Below are 22,802 nucleotides of genomic sequence, written 5' to 3'. Positions count from 1 at the left end.
TGTGGAGGTTTACAACCCCCCAAGCCCCCCATAACGCCGGCGTGATGTCTATTAAGTAAAGTGGGGGGGGGGGTTCCCCAACAAAACCCCCCGTCGGAGCCCCTAAAAACAGTAATTATGAGCGGCGCGCACCTCCGCGCTGTGCTCAATTGTCTGGGTGCGCCTTTGTCTTTCGCGCTATTGTCTATGAACCAGATGTGACAATAGGAGCATCCACAAATATATTATCACTGGTTAAAGAATAGCTCTAATGATAGTGTAATAGGATAGGGGATAGTGCAGTCACAGTAGAGCTGTTAACTGGGAGCAGTTGTAAGGGAGAATGGAGGGAGGGATTTGAAATGAAGAGGTATCAAAAGGGCAGAGAGGGGCAATATGTGAGAGCTTTGTGCCAGTCGGTCCATGAGAAGAAAAGACTGGGGCAAGAACTGGCTTTTCCCAAGTGAAGACAGCAAGCTTAAGGAACTTATGATAGCCCTGAACAAAAGTTTACAGGGCATTAAGAAAGCTTTGAGTCAGCTCCGAAGGAACATGAAATCCCATGGTGTTGGCTCAGCCAAATGACAGATGTTTCACAGCCAGACTCATGATCATCAAACCAAAGGTGTCTGGATGTAGGCAAAAATTCATTTGAATTTATTCTCCTAAGTCCGTCATTTTGGTGTGGTTTTATGTTCCCAAGTTCAGTGCATTTGTGTTTTCAGTCCTGTTTGTTAATTGGCGATTACATTGCCTGTTTCTTAGCGGCCAGTCATACTGATCACACTTTTGAGGAAAAGCATTTTTAAGGGGTCTTTTTACAAAGCTGTGGTAGAAAGTGGACTTAGTGCACCATTATGCGGGTCTTCCCTGTACGCTAAGGCCATTTCTGCCGTAGCCACAGTGGGAACCCCACTGTGTTGGGTTACTTAAAGTGATTATTAAACCCCACCATTTATCCTTCTCCATTGAGAATATTGACCATTTAAACCTAATCTCTGTTTTCTGTCTTTCAACCAGTTCTAAATCCATAAAGGGACTCCGATCCCATGACTTTCTAATTTCCCCAGAAGTCTACAAAAATGAAGGTCTGGTTTTGCTCCTCACTCTGCCCTCTTTTCCCCATTCTTCATTCCTTGGTCATTTCAGTTTATTTAATGGCGCAGTTTTCTTTTCCTTCAGTGGGGCCAAGGGGGTATGTATACCAGTTCACAAATTGCTCTATATCAGGGGTGGCCAACCTGCGGCCCTGTGAAGTATTTTGTGCGGCCCCCGGTCGAGGGCGATGCAGTGTTTTCCTCTGCTGCCCCCGGGTGTTTACCGTCTTGCCGGCTCCCTCCTCCGTCTTGCTGCAGCGTTTGCACAGCCCCAGAAACAATTTTTCAGCCCATGCAGCCCAGGGAAGCCAAAAGGTTGGACACCCCTGTCTATAAGCTTTTTGGAGAGCATTTCCTCTCTTATTTCTGGGAGTGTATGCCAAAGTAATTCCCTTCAAAAGCCTTACTCCATTGCAAGAAAGATGAAACCTTGGCGTTCTGCAGAAGGCAAAGCTAGCTTCAAAGTTTTGGGGGGTCACTTTGCAAAGTATAAATATAGACTGGCCCCATGTGCTCCCTGTCTAGCCTCCCACCCCATCCCACTCTCTCCTCACTGTTTAAATAAAGTGTTAAGAACAACACCAGAGAACACCTTAGCTAATGGGCATAAGTGGCTGTAAGCTCTAGAGACCAAGGCCTAGATTCACTAAGCTCTCCTTTGTTGGGCGATCCGTGGCCGAGTCTTCCCGGGTGACCGATTCACTACGCCTCCTCATGCAAATTAATGCGATAGAAGGCATGCCCCACGGATCGCTGCAGAGCGATCCAGATGCATGCGCAGACAATCTTCTGTGCCGGTAGATGCGGTCTGCGCATGCACGGGCTCTCCACACAAACGAGGTCAAAACAGGAAGGGGGGGGGTTTTCTTTACTGGAACTAATATAAAATGAAGGGGTAATAATGCGGCAAGAAAAAAAACTGGGAACACACACGTATGGGAAGAATAGGCACGCTTGAACAGAAAACATTGCAGCCAGGAACAGAACACGCAGCTCGCACTGCGGGGAAAGGCGGCAGAGAGCAGGACAGTCGGCAAGGACGTGAGTGACTGGTCTTCAGCAGTCGCTTCTTTTTGGATCGGCCAGCCCAATTGGTGTTCCTTCGTTGGTTTAGTGAATCGCTGCCTTCCTGCTTTGCATACCATTTCCCCTTATTTGCATGATCGGATTGGGTGGGAGATTGATCGGCCAGGAGGTTAGTGAATCGGGTCGGGGTCGGAGAAGGCTCGCAAAGCTTAGTGAATCTAGCCCCAAGTCTCAAACTTGCCAAGTAGTGTGATGGCTCTTACAGAGATCAAAGAGGCCACCTTAAGCCAACAGGACATGCTATATTTAACCTACAATTCTTCACAGTCTTTTGACATGAGGGACATACTGTGCCTATATAACATGACACCAGCCCTAGGAGAAAAGTTCAATAGGGTGTCTGGCGGATGAGACATTCTGCTTCTCCTGTCTGTGAGAGGAAGCTGCATGCCTGAGCTGCCAATACGCTCTGCTGAAAACATTCGCAACTGCGTTTCAATCGTTATCTATCTGCTAAACCAGGGGTGCCCACACTTTTTGGGCTTGCGAGCTACTTTTAAAATGACCAAGTCAAAATGATCTACCAACAATAAAATTTTAAAAGAAACCCCACAAAGCACACTGAAAGGCAGAGAAAATGTTAATTATCATTCATATTCCGGGTTTTTTTCAAAGAGATCAAGGCAGATGACTCTATGCAATGTCATCTCAATAACAACCATACAAAAATAGACAAATATAGCCCCTCCCTTTTTACTAAACCACATAGCAGTTTTTAGCACAGGGAGTTGCGCTGAATGCCCCACGCTACTCTCGATGCTCATAGGCTCTCTGGGCTAAAAACCACTATTGCGGTTTAGTAAAAGGGAGCCATAGTGCAAAATATAGACAGCAGATATAAATTCTCAAAACAGACACATTTTGATCACTAAATTGAAAATAAAATCATTTTTCCTACTTTTGTTTGGTGATTTCATGAGTCTCTGGTTGCACTTTCTTCTTCTGACTTCTTCTCATTTCACTCTGGCTGCACTTCTTCTGACATCTTCTGACTTCAGCCTGCTCCTGCATCCAATATTTCTTCCCTTCTTTCAGCCTTCTATATGCTTTCTCTCTTCCAGACCTCATTCTCTCCCCCAACTTTTTCTTTCTTTCTCCCTGCCTCCTATTCTTTCTTTCTCTCTCTTTCTCTCCATGCCCACTTTCTTTCTGTCTCCCTGTTCCCTTTTTCTTTCTGTCTCCCTGCCTGCCCCCTTTGTTTCTTTCTCCCTGCCCTCCCCCAAGCCACTAGGTTTGCCATTGCCACCGGGGAACAGGCCTCCAAGCCACCGCCCCCCCAAGCTCTCCATGCAGAAGCCTTGCACGACCAGCATTCTGTTCCCCTTCAATTCTGATGTCGGAGAGGAAGTTCCGGGCCAACCAGGCAGCGATTGGCTGGCCCAGAAATTCCTCTCCGATGTCAGAATTGATGTCGGGGAGAGGAATGCTGGTCAGCATGAGGCTTCTGCAGGCCCAAATCTCCGGACCCCCAGGGCTGAGAAAAAGAAAAAAAGCCAGTCTTCCATGAGAGCCGTTCCAGTCTCTTTTTAGCACGACACTCAACTTCCCATTTTCAGGCTCAAGACGTCAGAGCAGCAGCAGCAGCTCCTGCATTTTTGGGCAGAGCACCTCCTGCTCCCGACCGCCTTTCTCCAGTCTGGCTTGTCGATTCCGCCAGGGGCAGCTGGCGCTCAGCTCTCCAGAGTCGTGACTTCCTTAGACCTCCCTCCTGCTTTCTCCCGAAGGAAGTGACATCATCCCCCAGTCGGAAGACGGGTTCTGGCAGTCGGGCAGGAAGGGCGCAGCGAGAATGAGTGTGCGTGGGAAACCTTGGGGAGAGGAAGGCTGATCGGCCGGCTGATTGGGACGGCAACATGAGTCTATCACGGAACCCGGGATGGGCTCCGCGATCGACTGGCGTTGCCTTCCCAATCGACCAGTCGATCGCGATCGACGTATTGGGCACCCCTGTGCTAAACCTTAGACTGAAACTGTGGTTTAAATACAGAGGGATAGCAGCGGTGGAGCTTCTGCATGTTTTCACGAGCACTACGACTGCAGAGCTGTCTACTTGGCAGATGCAATAAGCAAGTGAACCAAAGGTCGATCTTGCACAGGTTTATTGATCTTTGCCTAGCTCTTGTAGATGGCCATTCACTTTAGTGGTTGGCTTTTGTGATTGGCATTTCTCAGGGGGTCTGTGTTCTGCCCGTCTTTAAAGATATACTTTGGTGCAGTGTGAGAATATGTAAAGAGTTCTTATAAGCGTTTGAGATATTAACATGAGAACATTAAGCAGCATGGCTTAGGTTGAGTTACCAATTTATACAGCTATTCTGTGCATCTGGACACATTGTCAAAGACCTCCTTTGCTGCATGTGTCTTTTTAACAGTTTAGGCCTAAAAAGTGGGGGGGGGGGGGGGAAATCTGATATCTTCATATAATGTATTAATAAAGAAAAACCTGGAGACTGGATAAAGCAGGATTTGCAACACCTGTGGAAAACACCACTGGAGTGCTCATTTTACATAGGACCATAAGATCTGCCTTACTGGGACAGACTGCTGGCCCATCAAGTCCAGTATCCTGCTTCCAACAGTGGCCAACCCAGGTCACAAGTACCCGGCAAGATCCCAAAGAGGTTAGCATACGTATTTTATACTATATATCCTCGGAATAAGCAGTGGATTTCCCCTAAATCCATCTTAATAATGACCTATGGACTTTTCTTTTAGGAAAACATCCAAACCTTTTTTTTTAAACCCTGCTAAGATAACTGCTTTCACCACATTCTTTTAAATCTACTACTTAATAGCTTCATTACATGCCCCTTAGTCCTGGGTGAATGAAGTGTCTGAATATAGTGTGATTAGCATGAAAGGGGCTCAAATGTACCTGGCGGCAGTCACTGTTGATTTAAACGTCGACTGCCAGTCTCTAAATTAGACCGAGATACTTAGTGCCAGGCCCTTTCTGAGCACTGGCACTGAATATCTGAGAGTTTGGCAGTACCATTTACTAGTATTTAGTGTAGTATCCACATAGCTAGCTATACATACCCCCTCTTCTGTTAAACTGCGCTAGCAGTTTGTAGCGCAGAGAGCCGCGCTGAATGGCCCGCGCTGCTCCCGACGCTCATAGGAACTCTATCGCAGTTTCGTAGAAGAGGGGGATAATTAGAGCTACTTTTTATGCTATCCAACAGGTCCGGTTAGCTGTCCGGGCACCAGCATTAACACCCGCTCTATCAACATTTCTAGGCGGATTCCAACAAACATCCATCATTTATAACAAACACATACATTAAAACAGCAGTTACTTAATAAACTTCAAAACACTTTAAAAAATCTAGAAAATCAACATCGATATACCTCCCTAAATAAATGACAAATCATTTGTTCAGGTAATTGGTTCTATAACTGTAGCCCACGCAGGTAGAATACAGATTTCCTATATTCCTCCCAGGAAGTACTTCTTCACCGAAAGAGTGGTGGATCATTGGAACAGACTCCCACCCCAGGTGATAAAGGCCAGTAGCGTAACGGATTTTAAGAAAAAATGGGATACTCACGTGGGATCTTTAAGGGAGTAAATTCAGGGGGGGGATACTTGGAATGGGCAGACTTGGTGGGCTATAGCCCTTTTCTGCCGCTTTTTCTATGTTTCTATGAATTTCACAAACAGAAGAGACCACCAGGGCATTACTGTTCAAGGAATGTAAGTTCTGTGTTGGTTGATAAATACAAAGGGAGTCTAGCAAAAGTGGAGACTTCCTGCTAGCCAATGTTTTAAAAACGAGTAGCTAAGGGATCCCTTGCCCTTTCCTCTATCCAGCTGTGGCTATCCCATGTCTCTCTTCTCCTCACCAACCCAGGTCCCCAACTCCCAATCAGGCATCTCTTTCCTCCCCCCCCCCTCCAAATATCAGTAGCAGTCCTGACTCGCCAACCCCCATTCCTTACTCAAAGCAGCAGTGGTAGCGCTGTAAACAGGCTGTTCGCGGCCAGCCCCGACAGGGCCTTTCTTCTACCGCATCCGAAATGATGCGGCAGAGGAAAAGCCCTGAAGGGCTTGCCGCGAACAGCCTGTGTAAAGCGCTGCCACTGCTGCTTTGGGTTGGCGGGTCAGGACTGCTGCCACTGCACTGAGACGCTTCCCTGGTCGGCGGTTCCTCCCGGCTCGGCGGTTACTCACTGCGCATACGGAGGCACGGCGTTTCAATTGCACATGCGCAGTTAGGGTTTTATTGTTATAGATGGTGAGATCTGTGACATATGACAACACATGTCATTATTAGTAGTGAACAGCCTTACAGAGCATTTGAAGGAGACTTTAATTACAGGAGGGAAGAGCTAACTTCAGCTGGAACCCTCTTTCAGGGGGTTAATAGAGTTTTAAAGGGTAAAGGACTTGATACCGCTTTTTTTGTTTTAAGAATTTATGTATAATGTAAGGACCCTTTTACAAAGTCTTGATAACGATGCTTCTGTGGTAAATGCACCAAAGCCCACTCATTTCCTATAGGCCAGTGGTCTCAAACTCAAACCCTTTCCAGGGCCACATTTTGGATTTGTAAGTACTTGGAGGGCCGCAGAAAAAATAGTTAATGTCTTATTAAAGAAATGACAATTTTGCATGAGGTAAAACTCTTTATAGTTTATAAAACTTTCCTTTAACAGTTAAAAGGAAAGATATATAAACTATAAAGAGTTTTACCTCATGCAAAATTGTCATTTCTTTAATAAGACATTAACTATTTTTTCTGCGGCCCTCCAAGTACTCTATTTTTTCTGCAGCCCTCACATTTAAAGTTTAATATCTTTTCTTTCTCAAAACTGGCACATTTCAATGACTATATTGAAAATAAAATCATTTTCCCTACCTTTGTTGTCTAGTGACTTTATTTTTCTATGCTTTCAACTATGTTTCCAGGGCCTTCTTGTCCTTTGACTGTTTTTCTCTCCGTCTTCACTTTCTGCCTTGCATCCATCTTTGGCATTAACTTAATGTTCAATTTTTCTGTTTTCTTTTCAAAATCTACGTTTCCATGTCTTACCTTCCCTTCCTATCTCTCTCTTCCGTCCTATTTCTATGGTCTGGCATCTCTTTCCTTCCTTTCTCTCCCTCCCTCCTTCCTTCCTTTCCCCTGGTCTGGCACCTGTCTCCTTCCCTTCCCCCAAGCCCTGGCATCTCTCCCTCCCCCTCCATAGTCTGATATCTCCTTTCCTTCCCTCCCTCCCATGAACTTGGCTTCTTCTCTTGTTCCTATCCTCTCCCATCTCCTTCCTTCCCTCTCTTTCCCCAATTGGGTGCAGCAGCAACAGAAGCAGCATTTTCCTTCCCCCTTTCCTGTGCAGGAGAGGCTTTTCTCTTCCCCTTTCCCTCCCTCTCCCTTTCCCTGTACAGCAGCAGCATTTCCCTAGGGTCCCCCTTTGCTATGTAGCAGAAGCATTTCTCTTTCCCCTCCCCTTCCATTCTCTTCCTTGTGGAGCAGCAGCATGTCTGGCCGGCTCATTCTGTTCAAAGCCGCGGGTAGCAGCTCCTTGCGAGATCCACGCCTGCGTCTGAAGCCTCTCTGATGTTGTGATGTCAGAGAGGCTTCTGATGCAGGAGTGGATAGCGTGAGGAACCGCCAACCCGCGGCTTTGAACGGAACGAGCCGGCCAGACATGCTGCTGCTCCAAAAGGAAGGGAAAGGGGAAGAGAAATGCTGTTGATCGCGTCCAGACTGCGGGCCGCTAATAACATCTGGAGAGCCACATGCGGCCGCGGGCCACGTGTTTGAGACCGCTGCTATAGGCTAAGGTGCATTTCCTGTAGCAGTATTGCTACTGTGACTATGTAAAAAGGGCCCTAAATTTTCTAAAATGGAATTCCTCTCGTATGAGGAAAGACTAAAAAGGTTAGGGCTCTTCAGCTTGGAAAAGAGACGGCTGAGGGGAGATAAAATTGAAGTCTACAAAATCCTGAGTGGAGTAGAACGGGTACAAGTGGATCGACTTTTCACTCCATCAAAAATGACAAAGACTAGGGGACACTCGATGAAGTTACAGAGAAATACTTTTAAAACCAATAGGAAGAAATATTTTTTTCACTCAGAGAATAGCTAAGCTCTGGAATTCTTTGCCAGAAGATAGCGTAGCTGGTTTTAAGAAAGGTTTGGATAATTTTCTGGAGGGAAAGTCCATAGTCTGTTATTGAGAAAGACATGAGGGAAGCCACTGCTTGCCCTGGATTGGTAGCATGGAATGTTGCTTATCTTTGGGTCTTTGCCAGGTACATGTGACCTGGATTTGCCACCGTGAGGATGGGCTTGATGGATCATTGGTCTGACCCAGTAAGACTATTTTTATATTCATAGGGGTTAGTAATTCACCTTGAGCTCAGATTTGGAAAAGGCGAGTAAATGTGAAATCCAAATGTTATACATTTGGTGGGGAACAAATGACGTGATGTTTGCTCTTAAATTTTGCCTGTTTTCCCCTATCTTTCTTCACGAATGTTCCACACAAGGTACGTCAAGTGGTAGAAGGCTCAATGAACAGCTTTCTCCAAGGATGAAATTATCAATATCACATTCAAGAAGGGGACTCCAAAACATCCTCTACTATTCTGATTAATAGTGAAGGGCATATATCTGGAGTTTTCTATTTGCAGGCCCTTAAAACAGAGGAGGGGGGACTCAACCTCAGAATCAGATGATGCGGAGTTCAGAGAGTGGGGTTGTAGCTCCGCTCATTGTTTCCCAACTTAGGGGCAAATATACGAAACAAAAGCATTTTGGCTCCTCTGTATCTTGCACTGAGACAAAAACAAAAGAATCTGAAAATGAGAGTTAGTTTTATTTTTCTTTCCTCCATGTAGGAAAGTGCAAATGATATTTCATCAGTAACTTGAAGAGAAACTTAACTAAACCAAGAATTGAGGCATTTAGAAAATAAACTTTGGTAAAAAAAAAAAAAGAGAAATGCCATTGAACATATTCCGATTCACAGCACCAGGCAATACTCCAGCAACCTCAGATCTTTATTATCATTTTTTAAAGGCAGACTTGTGGCAGGTAAAGTTTTTTTAAAGACGGATGGCCATTGAGAACAAATGCAGAGAAGCATTTTTGTGGTGGAGAAAGCCAAGAATGACCTTGTCAACCCCATCAAATGGCTCAGCAGCTTGACAAGCTTAGATTTCTCGTTAAGAGCCATTAAAAATGCTTATTATTCGCAGCTGGAGAAGGGAAGAGGGGTGGCGTATTCAACTAGTTGCATCGTGAATCTCCAAAGGTCATGAAACAGCTTATCCACAGAATCTCCGCAACGTGGACAATGAGTCACAACGCAGCAATGAAAAGCAGAAACCTCAGCTTAAGTCTTTAGGTAAGGGAGACAGTCTGAGAGCAGCGTTCCCTCTTAGGAGAAATGAAGACAATGAAGGCCTATTGTTTCTTCCCCTTGGACTAAACAGTTCTTAAGAATACCTGCGTAATCTACTGAGTAATGAGAACATCACAAAAAAATGCAAATAAATCAGATAAGCCCTCTGTATTATTAGCTCCACGGTGGAGGCTTTTTATAGAACTGTCTGTATTCCCTGAGACCATAAATATTCCACAATGCTTATCTTTATGTAAATCTTTGGAAGTCACTTAAAGAGCATATTATCGCGTAAGCTGTCAAATTAATACAATGGTAATGATATTTCCTTTTCACCATTCTCTTTTGATTCTTAGCTTGAAATAGATGAATGCTAATTTAGCACATCTTTTGTTCTCCGAAATGTTGGGCTCCAGATCATTTTCAAAGGCTGCCACCAAATGCTCTCCTGCTCCCTCTGCTGGTTCAGGTAGCAAGTTGACAAAAAAAAACCAAAACAAAACACCCCAAAACAGTCAATGTGGCTGGCAGCAAATGTGCCCTGTTCAACTTCTGATTAGTACGCAAATCTTCCATCTGGGAAGAAAAAGATCTTAAGTGGCAAACTAGGCTCATTGCAAATGTTATCCTGTAAGTCTTTGCTGTATTGCACCCTCTCTGATAGCAGTCGCAACCACTAGCGTTGTTTGTTTACTTAATTATCTGATACTGCAAGCAAATTTCAGGGTATTATTGTGAAATGTATTTACATTTTAAATATCAAAGTGCACTTTATATTCTTTGTGAGCATAGAGCTTTGCAAAGCTTTTTCAAGCTAAGAGTATTTTAAAAATTTGTCCTAACCAACTTGCACTAAAAGGTTTTTTTGTTTTTTTTTAACCTTAACAGCCAAAATTAAGGTGTGTTACATGCCATTGGTGGAAGGCAATCGCGCACATAATGCACAGGAATGATCGCTACTTTGCATTAGTAGCACCACTGAAGTTATAGCTAACTACATCCTGTGATCTGCTATGTCAATAGTTAATTAACGAATGGCCATGATGTTCACATGAACTGCATAATGCACTTCTGGGGCTTCTGCTCAAATACACAAAGAAAAAAAAAAAATGAGAAAAAGTTCCTCACAGATGTAAACAGATCAGCAAACAAGTGAGATGCAACGCCATGAATGTTTGCTGTTCCATGTCTTTGATGCTGTATTTCCTCACACACACTTCTTGCCTTACCAATTTTGCCAAGTCGTGTCATACTGTGTTACCCATGCTTTGTGAGACTATTCTCACCATACTATTTCTAACCATTCCATGTTTGTTATATTATGTCTGAGAGTGTGGCTCAGGGGTTGAAGCTGCAGCCTGGGCACCCTGAGGTTATGGGTTCAAAACCCACGCTGCTCCTTGTGACCCTGGGCAAGTCATTTAATTCCTCCCATTGCCCCAGGTCCATTAAATAGATTGTGAGCCCACCGGGACAGACAGGGAAAAATGCTCGAGTACCTGAATAAATTCATGTAAACCATTCTGAGCTCCCCAGGAGAACAGTATAGAAAATAGAATAAATAAATAGTGTGAAAAGCTTCAGCCTCTGATAACCAAAGCTGGTATTGTGACATCACAATGCCTCATTCCACCAATGCCTAAGAGCCAACCTCATCAGTGATGTCACAATGGCTTGATTGTCCTATACCTGGCTTACTTCTACTACTTTTTGATTTCTAGAGTGGTGCAGTGGTTAAAGCTACAGCCTCAGCACCCTGAGGTTGTGGGTTCAAACCCACGCTGCTCCTTGTGACCCTGGGCAAGTCATTTAATCCCCTCCATTGCCCCAGGTCCATTAGATAGATTGTGAGCCCACCGGGACAGACAGGGAAAAATGCTCGAGTACCTGAATAAATTCATGTAAACCATTCTGAGCTCCCCTGGGAGAACGGTATAGAATATTGAATAAATAAATAAGAAACAGTTCATTTATTTAAATGTGGTGCATTGGAAAGTTGACACGACATGGGCCTATGTTTCGACAATACTGTCTGCCTCAGGAGTCTGTTCCACTAAATGACTGACTCTGGTAATATAGAAGTGACAGCGCATCCTGAAAAAAACATTTGCACCTCGTAAAGGCGCTGTTTTGTTGCAATGTGGTAAAAGCAATGCTGTCTCAGCTGCTCGTGCCTCGACGGAGAGGTGTTGCTGCTAATAGTTCAAGTTCAAGTTTATTTGTTCTTAATGAATCGCTTATTTAGATTGCTAAGCGATGTACAACTTAATATAAATGTACAGATAAAATAAATGTACAGATAAAATATTGGTGCTGATGTACAAACTTATTTTTATATAGTGGGTTAAAACTTACAAGAATTGTGTGGATAAATGGGGAGAAAGTTACAATGTTTGGATAGGAGAGAAAGAAAAACATAAAAGGAATGAACAAAAAAGGAGGGGGTTAAATTAAATGGATAGTTAAATTAAATAGTTAAATTAAATGGATATTTTAAATAAATCATCAATGATTAATGAGAGTCAGAAAATACATGAAATGAATGAGAAGATACATGAAATGAATCAAAAATATAGATTGAAAAAAAGAAAATATTAAAAACCAGCAGGACTGATGAAGACACCAGCTGGCTTGGGTCTGGTGACTCAGCTGGCATACTTAAGACCCCCAAGGTTATAGAATAAATAATTTTATATTCACTATCTGTCAGAATAAAGTTGCACTTTGATTTATTTAATAGAATTGGTGTATGAACTTTTCATAATATTTTTGATCAGACTTTATTTATACCTTTTCCCACATGCCTCGGTGAAGACATATCACGTCCTGAGTATTCCTTCAATCAGACAGCTATCTTATGATGCAACGCGAAAACCCATTTTTTCAGTAGTTGCACCCACACTTTGGAACGCTCTTCCTCTACCACTACGGCAAGAAACTAATTTAAACTGATTTGAAAACCAGCTTTCTTTTCAAAGACGCTTACGAGATTTACGATCAATAAGGGGGGGGGGAAAAAAGAGAGAGAAAAAGGCAAAGACGTCTGTTCCCGACACTCCCTCTCCCCCGTCGTTTTTTCCAGCACCCTTTCCTTTTATTTACAATATTGTACTTTCACCCTTTTTTCCTTTTTATCCTACTTTTTTGTCCTAATTGTCGGTATTGGTTTGTTTGTCTTTCCCCCCGGTTTTTAATTCATTTTTAATACTGTAAAAGTTGTAAAGTCAGAATATGATAGAGACTTACAAGATCATGAAGGGCATAGAGAGAGTGGGGAGGGCCAGATTCTTCAAACTTTCAAAAAATAAAAGAACAAGAGGGCATTCGGAAAAGTTGAAAGGGGACAGATTCAAAACAAATGCTAGGAAGTTCTTCTTTACCCAATGTGTGATGGAATGCGCTTCCAGAGGGCGTAATAGGGCAGAGTACGGTACTGGGGTTCAAGAAAGGATTGGACAATTTCCTGCTGGAAAAGGGGATAGAAGGGTATAGATAGAGGATTACTGCACAGGTCCTGGACCTGTTGGTCCGCCGCGTGAGCGGGCTGCTGGGCACGATGGACCTCAGGACTGACACAGCAGAGGCATTGCTTATGTTCTTATAAACTTAAAACAATAAGAGTTTCTGCATGTAGCGAATACAAATTTCATATCAACATTTGGGTGTCCAGGTAAGGATAAGGCTGTGATTCTCAGCTCCTAACTTGTAGGTGCCATTGTGTGTGATGCTGGGCATCATAAAGAAGGGCATAACAACCAGAACACGGGAAGTCATCATGCCATTGTATCGAGCGATGGTGCGTCCACATCTGGAATACTGCGTTCAGTATTGGTCGCTGCACCTCAAGAAGGACATGGCGGTAATTGAGAGAGTCCAAAGGAGAGCAAAGAAAATGATAAGAGGGCTGGAACACTGCTCATACGCCGAGAGGCTGGATAGGCTGGGGCTCTTCTCTCTGGAGAAAAGGAGGCTCAGGGGAGATATGATAGAGACCTTCAAGATCATGAGGGGCATAGAGAGGGTGGATAGGGACAGATTCTTCAGACTGAAGGGGACAACAAGTACGAGGGGGCATTCGGAGAAACTGAAGGGAGATAGGTTCAAAACAAATGCAAGGAAGTTTTTTTTCACCCAAAGGGTCGTGGACACTTGGAATGCGCTACCGGAGGAAGTGATCAGGCAGAGTACGGTACAAGGATTCAAACAGGGATTGGACGGATTCCTGAGGGATAAAGGGATCATGGGATACTGAGGGAGGAGCTGGGATGTAACACAAGTATAGGAAGTTAACCAGGTAATGAGTATAAACCAACCTGGTCGTGCATGTGCAAGCATTGGTTCTAAACCTGTCCCCTTTCAATTTCTCTGAGTGCCCCCTTGTTCTAATGGTTCCCAATAGGCTAAAGAATCTGTCCCTTTCTACCTTCTCTGTGCCCTTCATGATCTTGAAGGTCTCTATCATGTCTCCTCTGAGTCTCCGCTTTTCCAGGGAGAAGAACCCCAGCCTTTCTAATCTGTCTGCGTATGAAAGGTTTTCCATACCTTTTATCATTTTTGTCGCTCTTCTCTGAACCCTCTCAAGTATCACCATGTCCTTCTTGAGGTAGGGTGACCAATATTGGACACAGTACTCCAGATGCGGGCGCACCATCGCGCGATACAGCGGCATGATAACTTCCTTCGTCCTTGTTGTAATACCCTTCGATAGGAAGGCAGGACTTAAATGAGAAACCAAGGTGGCAAGGGAGCCCCTTCTGATGATTCAGACAAGTCTTGACCTGTTTTTGGGCCACCGCGGGAGCGGACTGCTGGGCAGGATGGACCTGTGGTCTGACCCGGCAGAGGCACTGCTTATGTTCTTATGTTCTTATCTCCTAGGCTCTGTTTATAGAATCATGCCTAGCAGAAACTAAGCAGTATTAGGCACCAGCAGGCATTGAAACCTTAGGTGCGCTCCCATTTATGCCACAATTTTTTTGGTCTAAATAAGTGTGCCTAAGGCAAACCAAGGGCTCCTTTTACAAAGGTGCGCTAGCGTTTTTAGCGCACGCACCAGATTAGCATACGCTACCTGAAAAACTACCACCTGCTCAAGAGGAGACGGTAGCGGCTAGCGTGTACGGCAATTTAGCGCATGTTAAAGCCCTAACGCACCTTTGTAAAAGGAGCCCCCAAGTCCAGAATCTGCCCCTATCTACACCCCTACTATTTGGTGGGTGCTTTGGAGATAATTGCACTGCCTACCAGATAATTAATTTTTAAAACTGTTTTTAATTACATTTTATTGACGCTTTTCAATTATCAGTGCCAATTAAACCTAATTGATAAATTATAGAATCTGGGCCTATGTCCACATTTGCGCACCAACATCTAAGTATTTTTTTAAAATTGTGTTTGCTTTGCTGTTTTGTATTCGTTTGTAGTTTTTTGTTGTTTTTTTAAAAATTATGTATGTAATTTTTGTTCCCCACTTAGATTTGTGGAGAGACGGGTTATAAATCATTTTTAAATAAAATAGATAAATAAAGATATAAATGTGTAACAGTAAAGTAATCAGAAGTTACCCACCCACAGGTTGCCTTCTCCACCAGTGTATATAGGAAGAAAGAAGAAAAAAAATCACAGGCCTCGTAGTAAGAGCAACAAAAAGAAAGAGGCACTGGAGCAAAGTATTGAAAAAGTCCTTCACTTCCAATATAAACAAAAGTCCTATACAGATAAAGTCCCGACAAGGATCTGTGTTTCGACGGCTCCGTCGCCTTCCTCAGGGGACAACAAAGGACTTGTATGGCTTGACAGCGTTTTTTTAAAAAACGTTCCGGCGTCTACTCAGAAAAAAGAGCGCCAAAAAAAAAATCCTTTGTTGTCCCTTGAGGAAGGACTTCATTTATTTATTTCGATTTCTATCCCGTTCTCCCAGAAGCTCAGAATGGGTTACAGGTATACATTATCTGTATAGGACTTTTGTTAATATTGGAAGTGAAGGACTGGACTCCAGGAGTTAAAATATCAAAGTTTCTTGGTGTTCAAAACAAATCAACATCACAACTGTTAGTCGGATCCTCCGATAGCACAAACCGTGCTATCAGAGGATCCGACTAACAGTTGTACAATTTGATGCTTGTAGGCCTGTTCCGGCATACTACCCACTGTGTTAAGGACCCCTGAGGAAGGCAATCCTTTGCCGAAACACGGACCGTGTAGGGTCTGTTCACCTCAAACACAGTACAATGTTGATGTTTTTATCCTGTTTGCATCTGTCAGATTTTTATTTCATTGTGATATTGATTTGTTTTGAACACCAATAAACTATTTTTGAGAAGATTGAAGAAACCAGGCAGAGGATAGCCTGCAATCATATTGGTGGACATGTTGAAAACACCCATGGGGATGACGCTGGAGGACCTTAGCCCAAAACCAATTTCTTTTAGATCTATAATTCATCAAGTCTCTTGGACTCGAACACAAGTCAATGGCATCTAACCTAATATACTGGTACCTATCTTGCAAGCCTAGCAACTCCTAAGTTTACCACGCCTTTTTTCCCAAATCTAACTATGCCTACTTTTCAGTTAGGCATCATTAGGCACGGAACTCTTAATTGATAATTTAATATATTTTTAATTGACTGAAAACTAGCATAGTCAATTACCTTGCCAATTAAAAAAAAAAAAAAAAGTTGCATGCAGATTCTGAAGTTAGGCGTCACTTGACGTCCTTGATTAGGACATCTAGCAGTGTCTAAACATAGACTTCCTTTATAGAGTCTGGTCCTAAAAGGCCCTTTTACCAAACTGCGGTAAAATGTGTCCATAGCACATTCTTAAGCAGGTCATTCCCACACTCCCTAAGAGGATGGAGTTAAGGATGGGTCATTAGGAGCAGGATCTCTAGGTCAGTAGAGTAGGCAGACTTGATGGGCTATGGCCCTTATCTGCTGTCATTTTTCTATGTTTTTTTAACACTGGGATAAAATGGCAGATTTTTTCCATTTTTCCCATTATTGGCCACATGCCAATTTTTCCATTAGTGCCTGAGCCTGAAGGGCCTATGTGCTAACGTGTTCTTATTAGGTTTGCTGCAACATGTCCACTCTCTGCCAGCAGACCTGCCCTTATGGACAGCGTACACACTTGCAAAAATTACCATGGGATACCTGGATGTACAAATATAGAACACACAGAAAGGGACAGAACCCCCACCTAGGTGTGCCCCATGGTAATCCTTTTTTTGCTGTAGCAAACACGCATCATTGTCTACCTAAGTTTACGGAATACCACTTTGCACCCAAATGTAACATTACGCCTTGGGAGTGTGTGGCACAGTGGTTAGAACTACAGCCTCAGCACCCTGAGGTTGTGGGTTGAAATCCCATGCTGTTCCTTGTGACCCTGGGCAAGTCACTTAATCCCCCATTGCCCCAGGTACATTAGATAGAATGTGAGCCCACTGGGACAGATGGGGAAAAATACACATATTAATGTATTTATTTTAGTATTTATATACCACTTATAGTCTAAGACAAGTGGTTTCACATTCAGGTACTCAAGCAAGTGCTAGTATTCTATAATCTTAATATGCAAATGAGGCTTACATTTAGGCACAAAGGTTATATAATAAGGGGGTTAATATGCGCTAAAAGTTAACAAGACTATGCTGTTAGTGCACTTTAAAAGCCACCTTAACACAACTTGAGGATCAGGCTCTTAATATTTTATTGAATATTTTGTCTCTTTTTTTAAAGTTTTCTTTTAGTTTTACCATGAATGTAATGCACATCTATAATTATATTCACGTTAAATTAATGTTTTTGTTAGCAGAAGCTTTCATCATTTCAAATGCTAATGGGGATTCCCTCCCTTTACAACACGGTCACCAGTAGAAGTGAACACAATCCTTTCATCGCTGCCCATTTTCCTCTCAACATAAGAAAACCTTGATTCACTTGGGCTACTTTGTGGAGAGAAAGGATGATTGCATGCTTCTTGGGTAAACTCTGCTGGTGATAGAATAACCCTGAAGAAAAGGGGAAGGAGATGGGATTTGATGTACTGCTTTTCTGTGGTTACAATTGAAGAGGCTTACATATTATATACAGATACTTATTTTGTACCTGGGGCAATGGGGGATGGGTTAAGTGACTTGCTCAGAGTCACTAGGAATTGCAGTGGGAATTGAACCCAGTTCCCCTGGTTCTCAAGCTACCATTGGTACTAACCATTAGGCTACACCTTCTCTCAACCTTACAGGAATCCCCTCATTCAGATCTCACCAGCTGATATAATTAATTCACATTTTGAACCCAGTGCCAACAAGGGTAGGAGCAACATGCCCTGTACCTCCTAGGGGTTTATACATAGGGGCTTAGATGCACTAAAGTCAGCGATCGTCTAACGATCGTCGCTAAACTGGTTTTCACTGGTGTAACAATGATCGCATTTGCCAACCCGATGTAGAAAATGGCTCACCATGTGGTTTTCTGCATGATCGCTCATTCTCCGATCTGGCCATGTAAATAAGGTCATTAATATTGAAATGCCATGTAAACTAGCTGAGTGATTGATGCTCTAACATCGCTTCACGATGCACCCCATAAAAACCCGAAAACATTTAGCGATCCGAAAAAAGAGATCCAATAGTTCAGCCCTGAAATGAATATAATATGTATCCCGAGATACAGAGGGAGGAGCCTACGGCTTGATTGGCTCAGACGCCTAAGGCCCCTCCGGGGAGGGGAAGGTCCACCATTTTGGACTGGCGGGCCGCGGAGCAGTAGAGGCCAAGCATCCCTCCTGCTCACAACTTCTCACAAAGGTACCGGGGAGAGGGGTTCGGGGGGAATATCCAGTGGCAGGAGGGAATGGGCATTTTTTTTTTAATGGGACAGATATTGTGCATGTATGACACACCTACAACATCTGTGCCATTAAAAATAAGAGAGAAAAAAGTCCCAACAGCTGGGGGACTGCCCCTGCCACTCAACTGTTAGGGCTTCCCCAAATCGGCTCTGCGCATGGGTCAGTTCACAGAGCAATTGATCGGATGGGGATTACCATGAACCTCCATGCAAAAAATTTGCATGGAGGTTTGTTGGTGCATCATTTGCTGTTCCAAAGTCGGCCCAAAAATCGGCCAATAGTGATTCTCACACAGTCTTAATGATTGTGTTTTGTGCATTTAGCACAGGGTTAGCAGATTTCTTCTCGAAGAAAAGAGGACACGCGGTTCTGCCCCAGCCCCCCCCCCCTCTTCCACCCATAGCCCAGCCCCACTCTGCCCCCTCAACTCCTTTCCTGAGCTTGGGGCCACTTTTGGAGGGCCTCTAGCATGTACGGATATGACGCAGTGATGTTACATGGCCTCACGTCACCTCCACGCATGCTCAGAGGCCCTCCAGACGCAGCCGGACAGTCCTCTAAAACAAGGACATGTCCAGGTTTTCCCAGACATCTGGTAAAATTTATACAGGTAGAGGGTGTGTGGTCATTGTTGGAAGGGAGGGCTGTTTAGGGATCCCCTTCCTAATGTCTTGCCACTCCCATTTTACCTTCCTTTTTTATTAATTTTAAAAAGAACTTCTCCCTTCCCAACTTCCCTTTTGTCTCATGTACGTTAATGTGAATTTGCCTAGTATTTTAATATATGATAAAATATTGTTTTTATTTACCCATTTTAACAGTTTTCTACAATTTTTTTATATTGTACACCGTTTAGACATTTGTTTTGATAGACGGTATATCAAAAATAAACAAACTTGAAACTTTGGGGATGAGGAATGTGATGGGGAGTTTGGATAGGGGTAGAGTTACCATATTTTTCTCTGGGAAACCCTGGACACATGACCCCCACCCCATTCTGCCCCCAGCCCTGCCCCCACAAAACCTCTATTTCTTTCAGACGAGCTCCGGCTGCGTCGGGAGGGCCTGGAGCATGCGCGGAAGTGTGTGACGTCATCCGCGTACGCTCAGAGGCCCTCCAGATGCAGCTCGTCGAGGGTTTTGAATGTCGTATTCTAAAAAGAGGACATGTCTGAGGTTTCCCTGACCTCTGGAGAGGATGGGGTTTGGGAGTTAGTGGAGATTATGAATTATTTCCCGACCTCTTTAACATACTTGGTGGCCCATTCCATCCAATCAGAAAGAACATGGCTTGTGTTTGCCACAAGCTGCGTTATTCAATTTGCATATTAGTGAGGTATTTTGCTTGTATTTCCAATCTTTGCATCTCATTATCATGTATCCTGCAGTAACTACTATTAAACATGCGTTGCAATAATATAACGCACGTTATAGCCATAACAGACCTTAATAACTAACCCCATAAACCTACACATAAGAGAATGTCAGATGGTACAATATATTCAAATTAGTAACCTATGTGGGACTACAATTTGTTAAAATCTGCTTTGTGCTAATTTCAGGAATCGAAAGAGGGAAGGCATCTGACAGTTTTTCAGTGAGCCCATGCACCAAGCAGGGTTAACAAAACTTTCATTATTGCACACTCCTAAGCCCAGCCCAGGAAACAATTTCTAATCAACCCCTCTGATCTGGGCAGGGATTGTGCAGCCCTTTGTACCAGGCCTCAGATCTGTGTTCTCCATTCACACATGCTCATTTCCAGCTGTTGTCCTTGAAACCCCACATAATCTCTTAAGGTCAAAGGGCAGTCATCCATGACTGCCGTCGTTAAAAGGTTATGCTGATTTCTGTTGTCAAATATTGCCCCTTCCTCTTTCAATAACCCCCACAATGCTTCCTCCAACAAGAAAGATCCAGCCTAGAATTGTATTACATGACTTTAAAGTCTTAAAAGTGTTTCTCTATTGTGCTGGCATGACATGCTCTGAACAGGATAATTCATTCTCTTATAGCCCACAAAGAATTTTCTGCTACCTCTTTCAAATAATCTTGGTGGTAAAGCTGAAGAGCTGAGCTTCAAAGAATAGAGAATACAAGAGCATGTAAGGAGCAATATATTAAAAACAAAACAAAAAAAAACCCCAGACCATTATGTGTGAAAGGCGATAATCAAAGACTTTTCCGCAACTATAACACTGTTATACTCAGGGAAGCAGGTTTCTTGATAACTGACCATACTGCTTGTGGGTAAAAATGCCCTTGTATGTGTGTGGGGAGGGGGAGGAGTTAGACTGAGGGGAGGAGTTCAAGGGTAGCTCAGAGGCCAAGTCTCACTCATTAGAGTGTGTGCTACTTTCATTTGAAGTTTCTCTCACTCTTGTAGTCTTTGAGCCCCTTTTCTCATTCATTAGAGCCCCAGCGCACGGATTCTGATCAGTGTTTTGAAGAGCAAGCCTAAGAAGAAATATGGGTACAGCAAGAAGCATAGGGCCAAACCAGAAACAGCAAACAAACAGCAGACCAGTGACAAAACCACTGGTAGGCCTGGGCCTGTCTACTTTCATCTCAGGCCCACCAAGCAGTGGTGCTGAGACGTTCTCAGCCGCTTGCTGAAGGCATTCTCAGTTGGAGCTGAGCATGCAGAAGGTGCCAGCATCAGAAGCTGGGAACATAGCTGCTTACTGCCAAAGTGATCTGAAGGTCTAGGGCAGTGTTTTTCAACCTTTTTACACCTATGGACCGGCAGAAATAAAATAATTATTCTGTGGACCGGCGGTTGAAGAACACTGGGCTAAGTCATGGGCCAGACCCCACCCATCTCTACCCAATCTCCACCCCAGACCCTGCCCCCATAATAGTACTAATTGTAACACTATTTTTCCATTCATTTTTCACAGATACACAATATAAGCTTATTAACAACACATAATGATTAACCACAAAATTAAACTACACAAAGCACACTGACAGCAGATGTAAATTCTCAAAATTGACATAATTCAATCACTAAATTCAAAAATAAAATCATTCCCCCCTACCTTTGTTGTCTCCCTCCCTCCATGCTAAGGCTTACCTTCTGGCCTGCTCCCACCTGGCAGTGCACAAAGCTGCGGGTAGCGCCTCCTTGCGCGTCCCGTGCCTCATCTGGAAGCCTTCCCTCTGACGTTGCAACGTCAGAGAGAAGGCTTCCGGTTCAGGCGGAGGACGCACGTAGGAGCCACTGCCCAAGGCTTTGTGCACTGAATCAGTGAGGAAGAGTGAGCTGGCTCGAAGATAACGCCGCATTGATCGCACCGTGGACCAGCAGTTGAAGAACACTGTGTTGGGCCTGATGCACGTGCTGGCCCTGTGGATTGGCAGGAAATTTTTGAGGACTGGCACCGGTCCACGGACTGGTGGTTGAAGAACACTGGTCTAACCCATGCTGCACCTTGTGACCTTGGGCAAGTCACTTAATCCCCCCATTGCCCCAGGTACATTAGCTAGATTGTGAGCCCACCAGGACAGACAGGAAAAAATGCATGAGTACCTGAATAAATTCATGTAAACTGTTCTGAGCTCCCCTGGGAGAATTGTATAGAAAACTGAATAAATAAAAAATAAATCAGAAAATGGAAAATCGGCTAAGGCGTGTGGAAATGACTCACACAAGGATGCGCAAAGGCCACGTTTTTGCAGCAGCTTAGTGAAAGGACCTCTAGGTTTAGAAGCTTGATGGGGGAAAGGTAGCGACGGAAGAGAGGAAATGCACGCCCCTTCCCCCGCCCCTCTTTAATTTTCCCGGTGCGAGCAGCATCACGAATTTGCCGCCTGCATCATGTCTGCTCTCCCTCTGATGTCACTTCCTAGATGCAGGACCCCGGAAGTGACATCAGAGAGAGCTGAAACTGATGTGGGCAGCAAATTTGTGACACTGCTCACACCGGGAAAATTAAAGAGGTACAAGGGAAGGGAAAGGGGCGTCCACGTACAGCAGGGGGGCGTCAGGGAGGAGTGGGGAGCAGCGAGGAGGATGGGTGTCGGCGCTCTGACCAAGACGGCACCCGGGATGGACCACCCCCCCCCTTACTGCACCACTGGTGCTCAGTGCTGTTCTAGAAAGTACATGCCTTAACTTAGCACATAAATGTGAGGTTAGGGTTGTCCAGAAAAGCTAAGCTCTTCTGAGCAGGGACCATCTATATGTTAAAATGTACAGCGCTGCGTACACTTTTCAGCGCTTTAGAAATAATAAATAGTAGTAGTAGGAAAAACTGTGTGAGTTTAAGTTTTTTCCATAAATTTGATTGTGCTTGATCAGAAAATAATTAAAAAAAACATTTTTTAAAGCCCATCCTGGGGTCCCTCAAAGCCACTAATGGCATAAAGCAAGGAGTTGAACAGCATCGCAGACTTTATCAAGAGGCAGATTCTGTAAAGGACGTCTAAA

General features: G+C 43.9%; 1 protein-coding gene across 2 annotated transcripts in view; it reads left to right on the top strand.

Moving 5' to 3' along the window:
* The window catches only part of NFIA (nuclear factor I A), a 661,499-nt gene that overhangs the window by 382,493 nt on the left and 256,204 nt on the right, over positions 1 to 22,802 (top strand). The window contains exon 4 of one of the 2 annotated variants that reach the window (XM_033917101.1): positions 10,401 to 10,813. The exons of the other annotated variant lie outside the window; for it this stretch is intronic. Within the exon in view, the coding sequence (XP_033772992.1) occupies positions 10,401 to 10,465 (65 nt within the window). The 3' untranslated portion in view covers positions 10,466 to 10,813. Of the gene's footprint in view, positions 1 to 10,400; positions 10,814 to 22,802 lie in introns of those variants that run through there. 2 annotated transcript variants of the gene reach the window in all.

This window comes from Geotrypetes seraphini, chromosome 12, assembly GCF_902459505.1.
Source record: "Geotrypetes seraphini chromosome 12, aGeoSer1.1, whole genome shotgun sequence".
Classification (NCBI taxonomy): Eukaryota; Metazoa; Chordata; class Amphibia; order Gymnophiona; family Dermophiidae; genus Geotrypetes; species Geotrypetes seraphini.
Note: the sequence above shows the minus strand (reverse complement) of the source record. Positions and strands in the feature narration are given on the sequence as shown.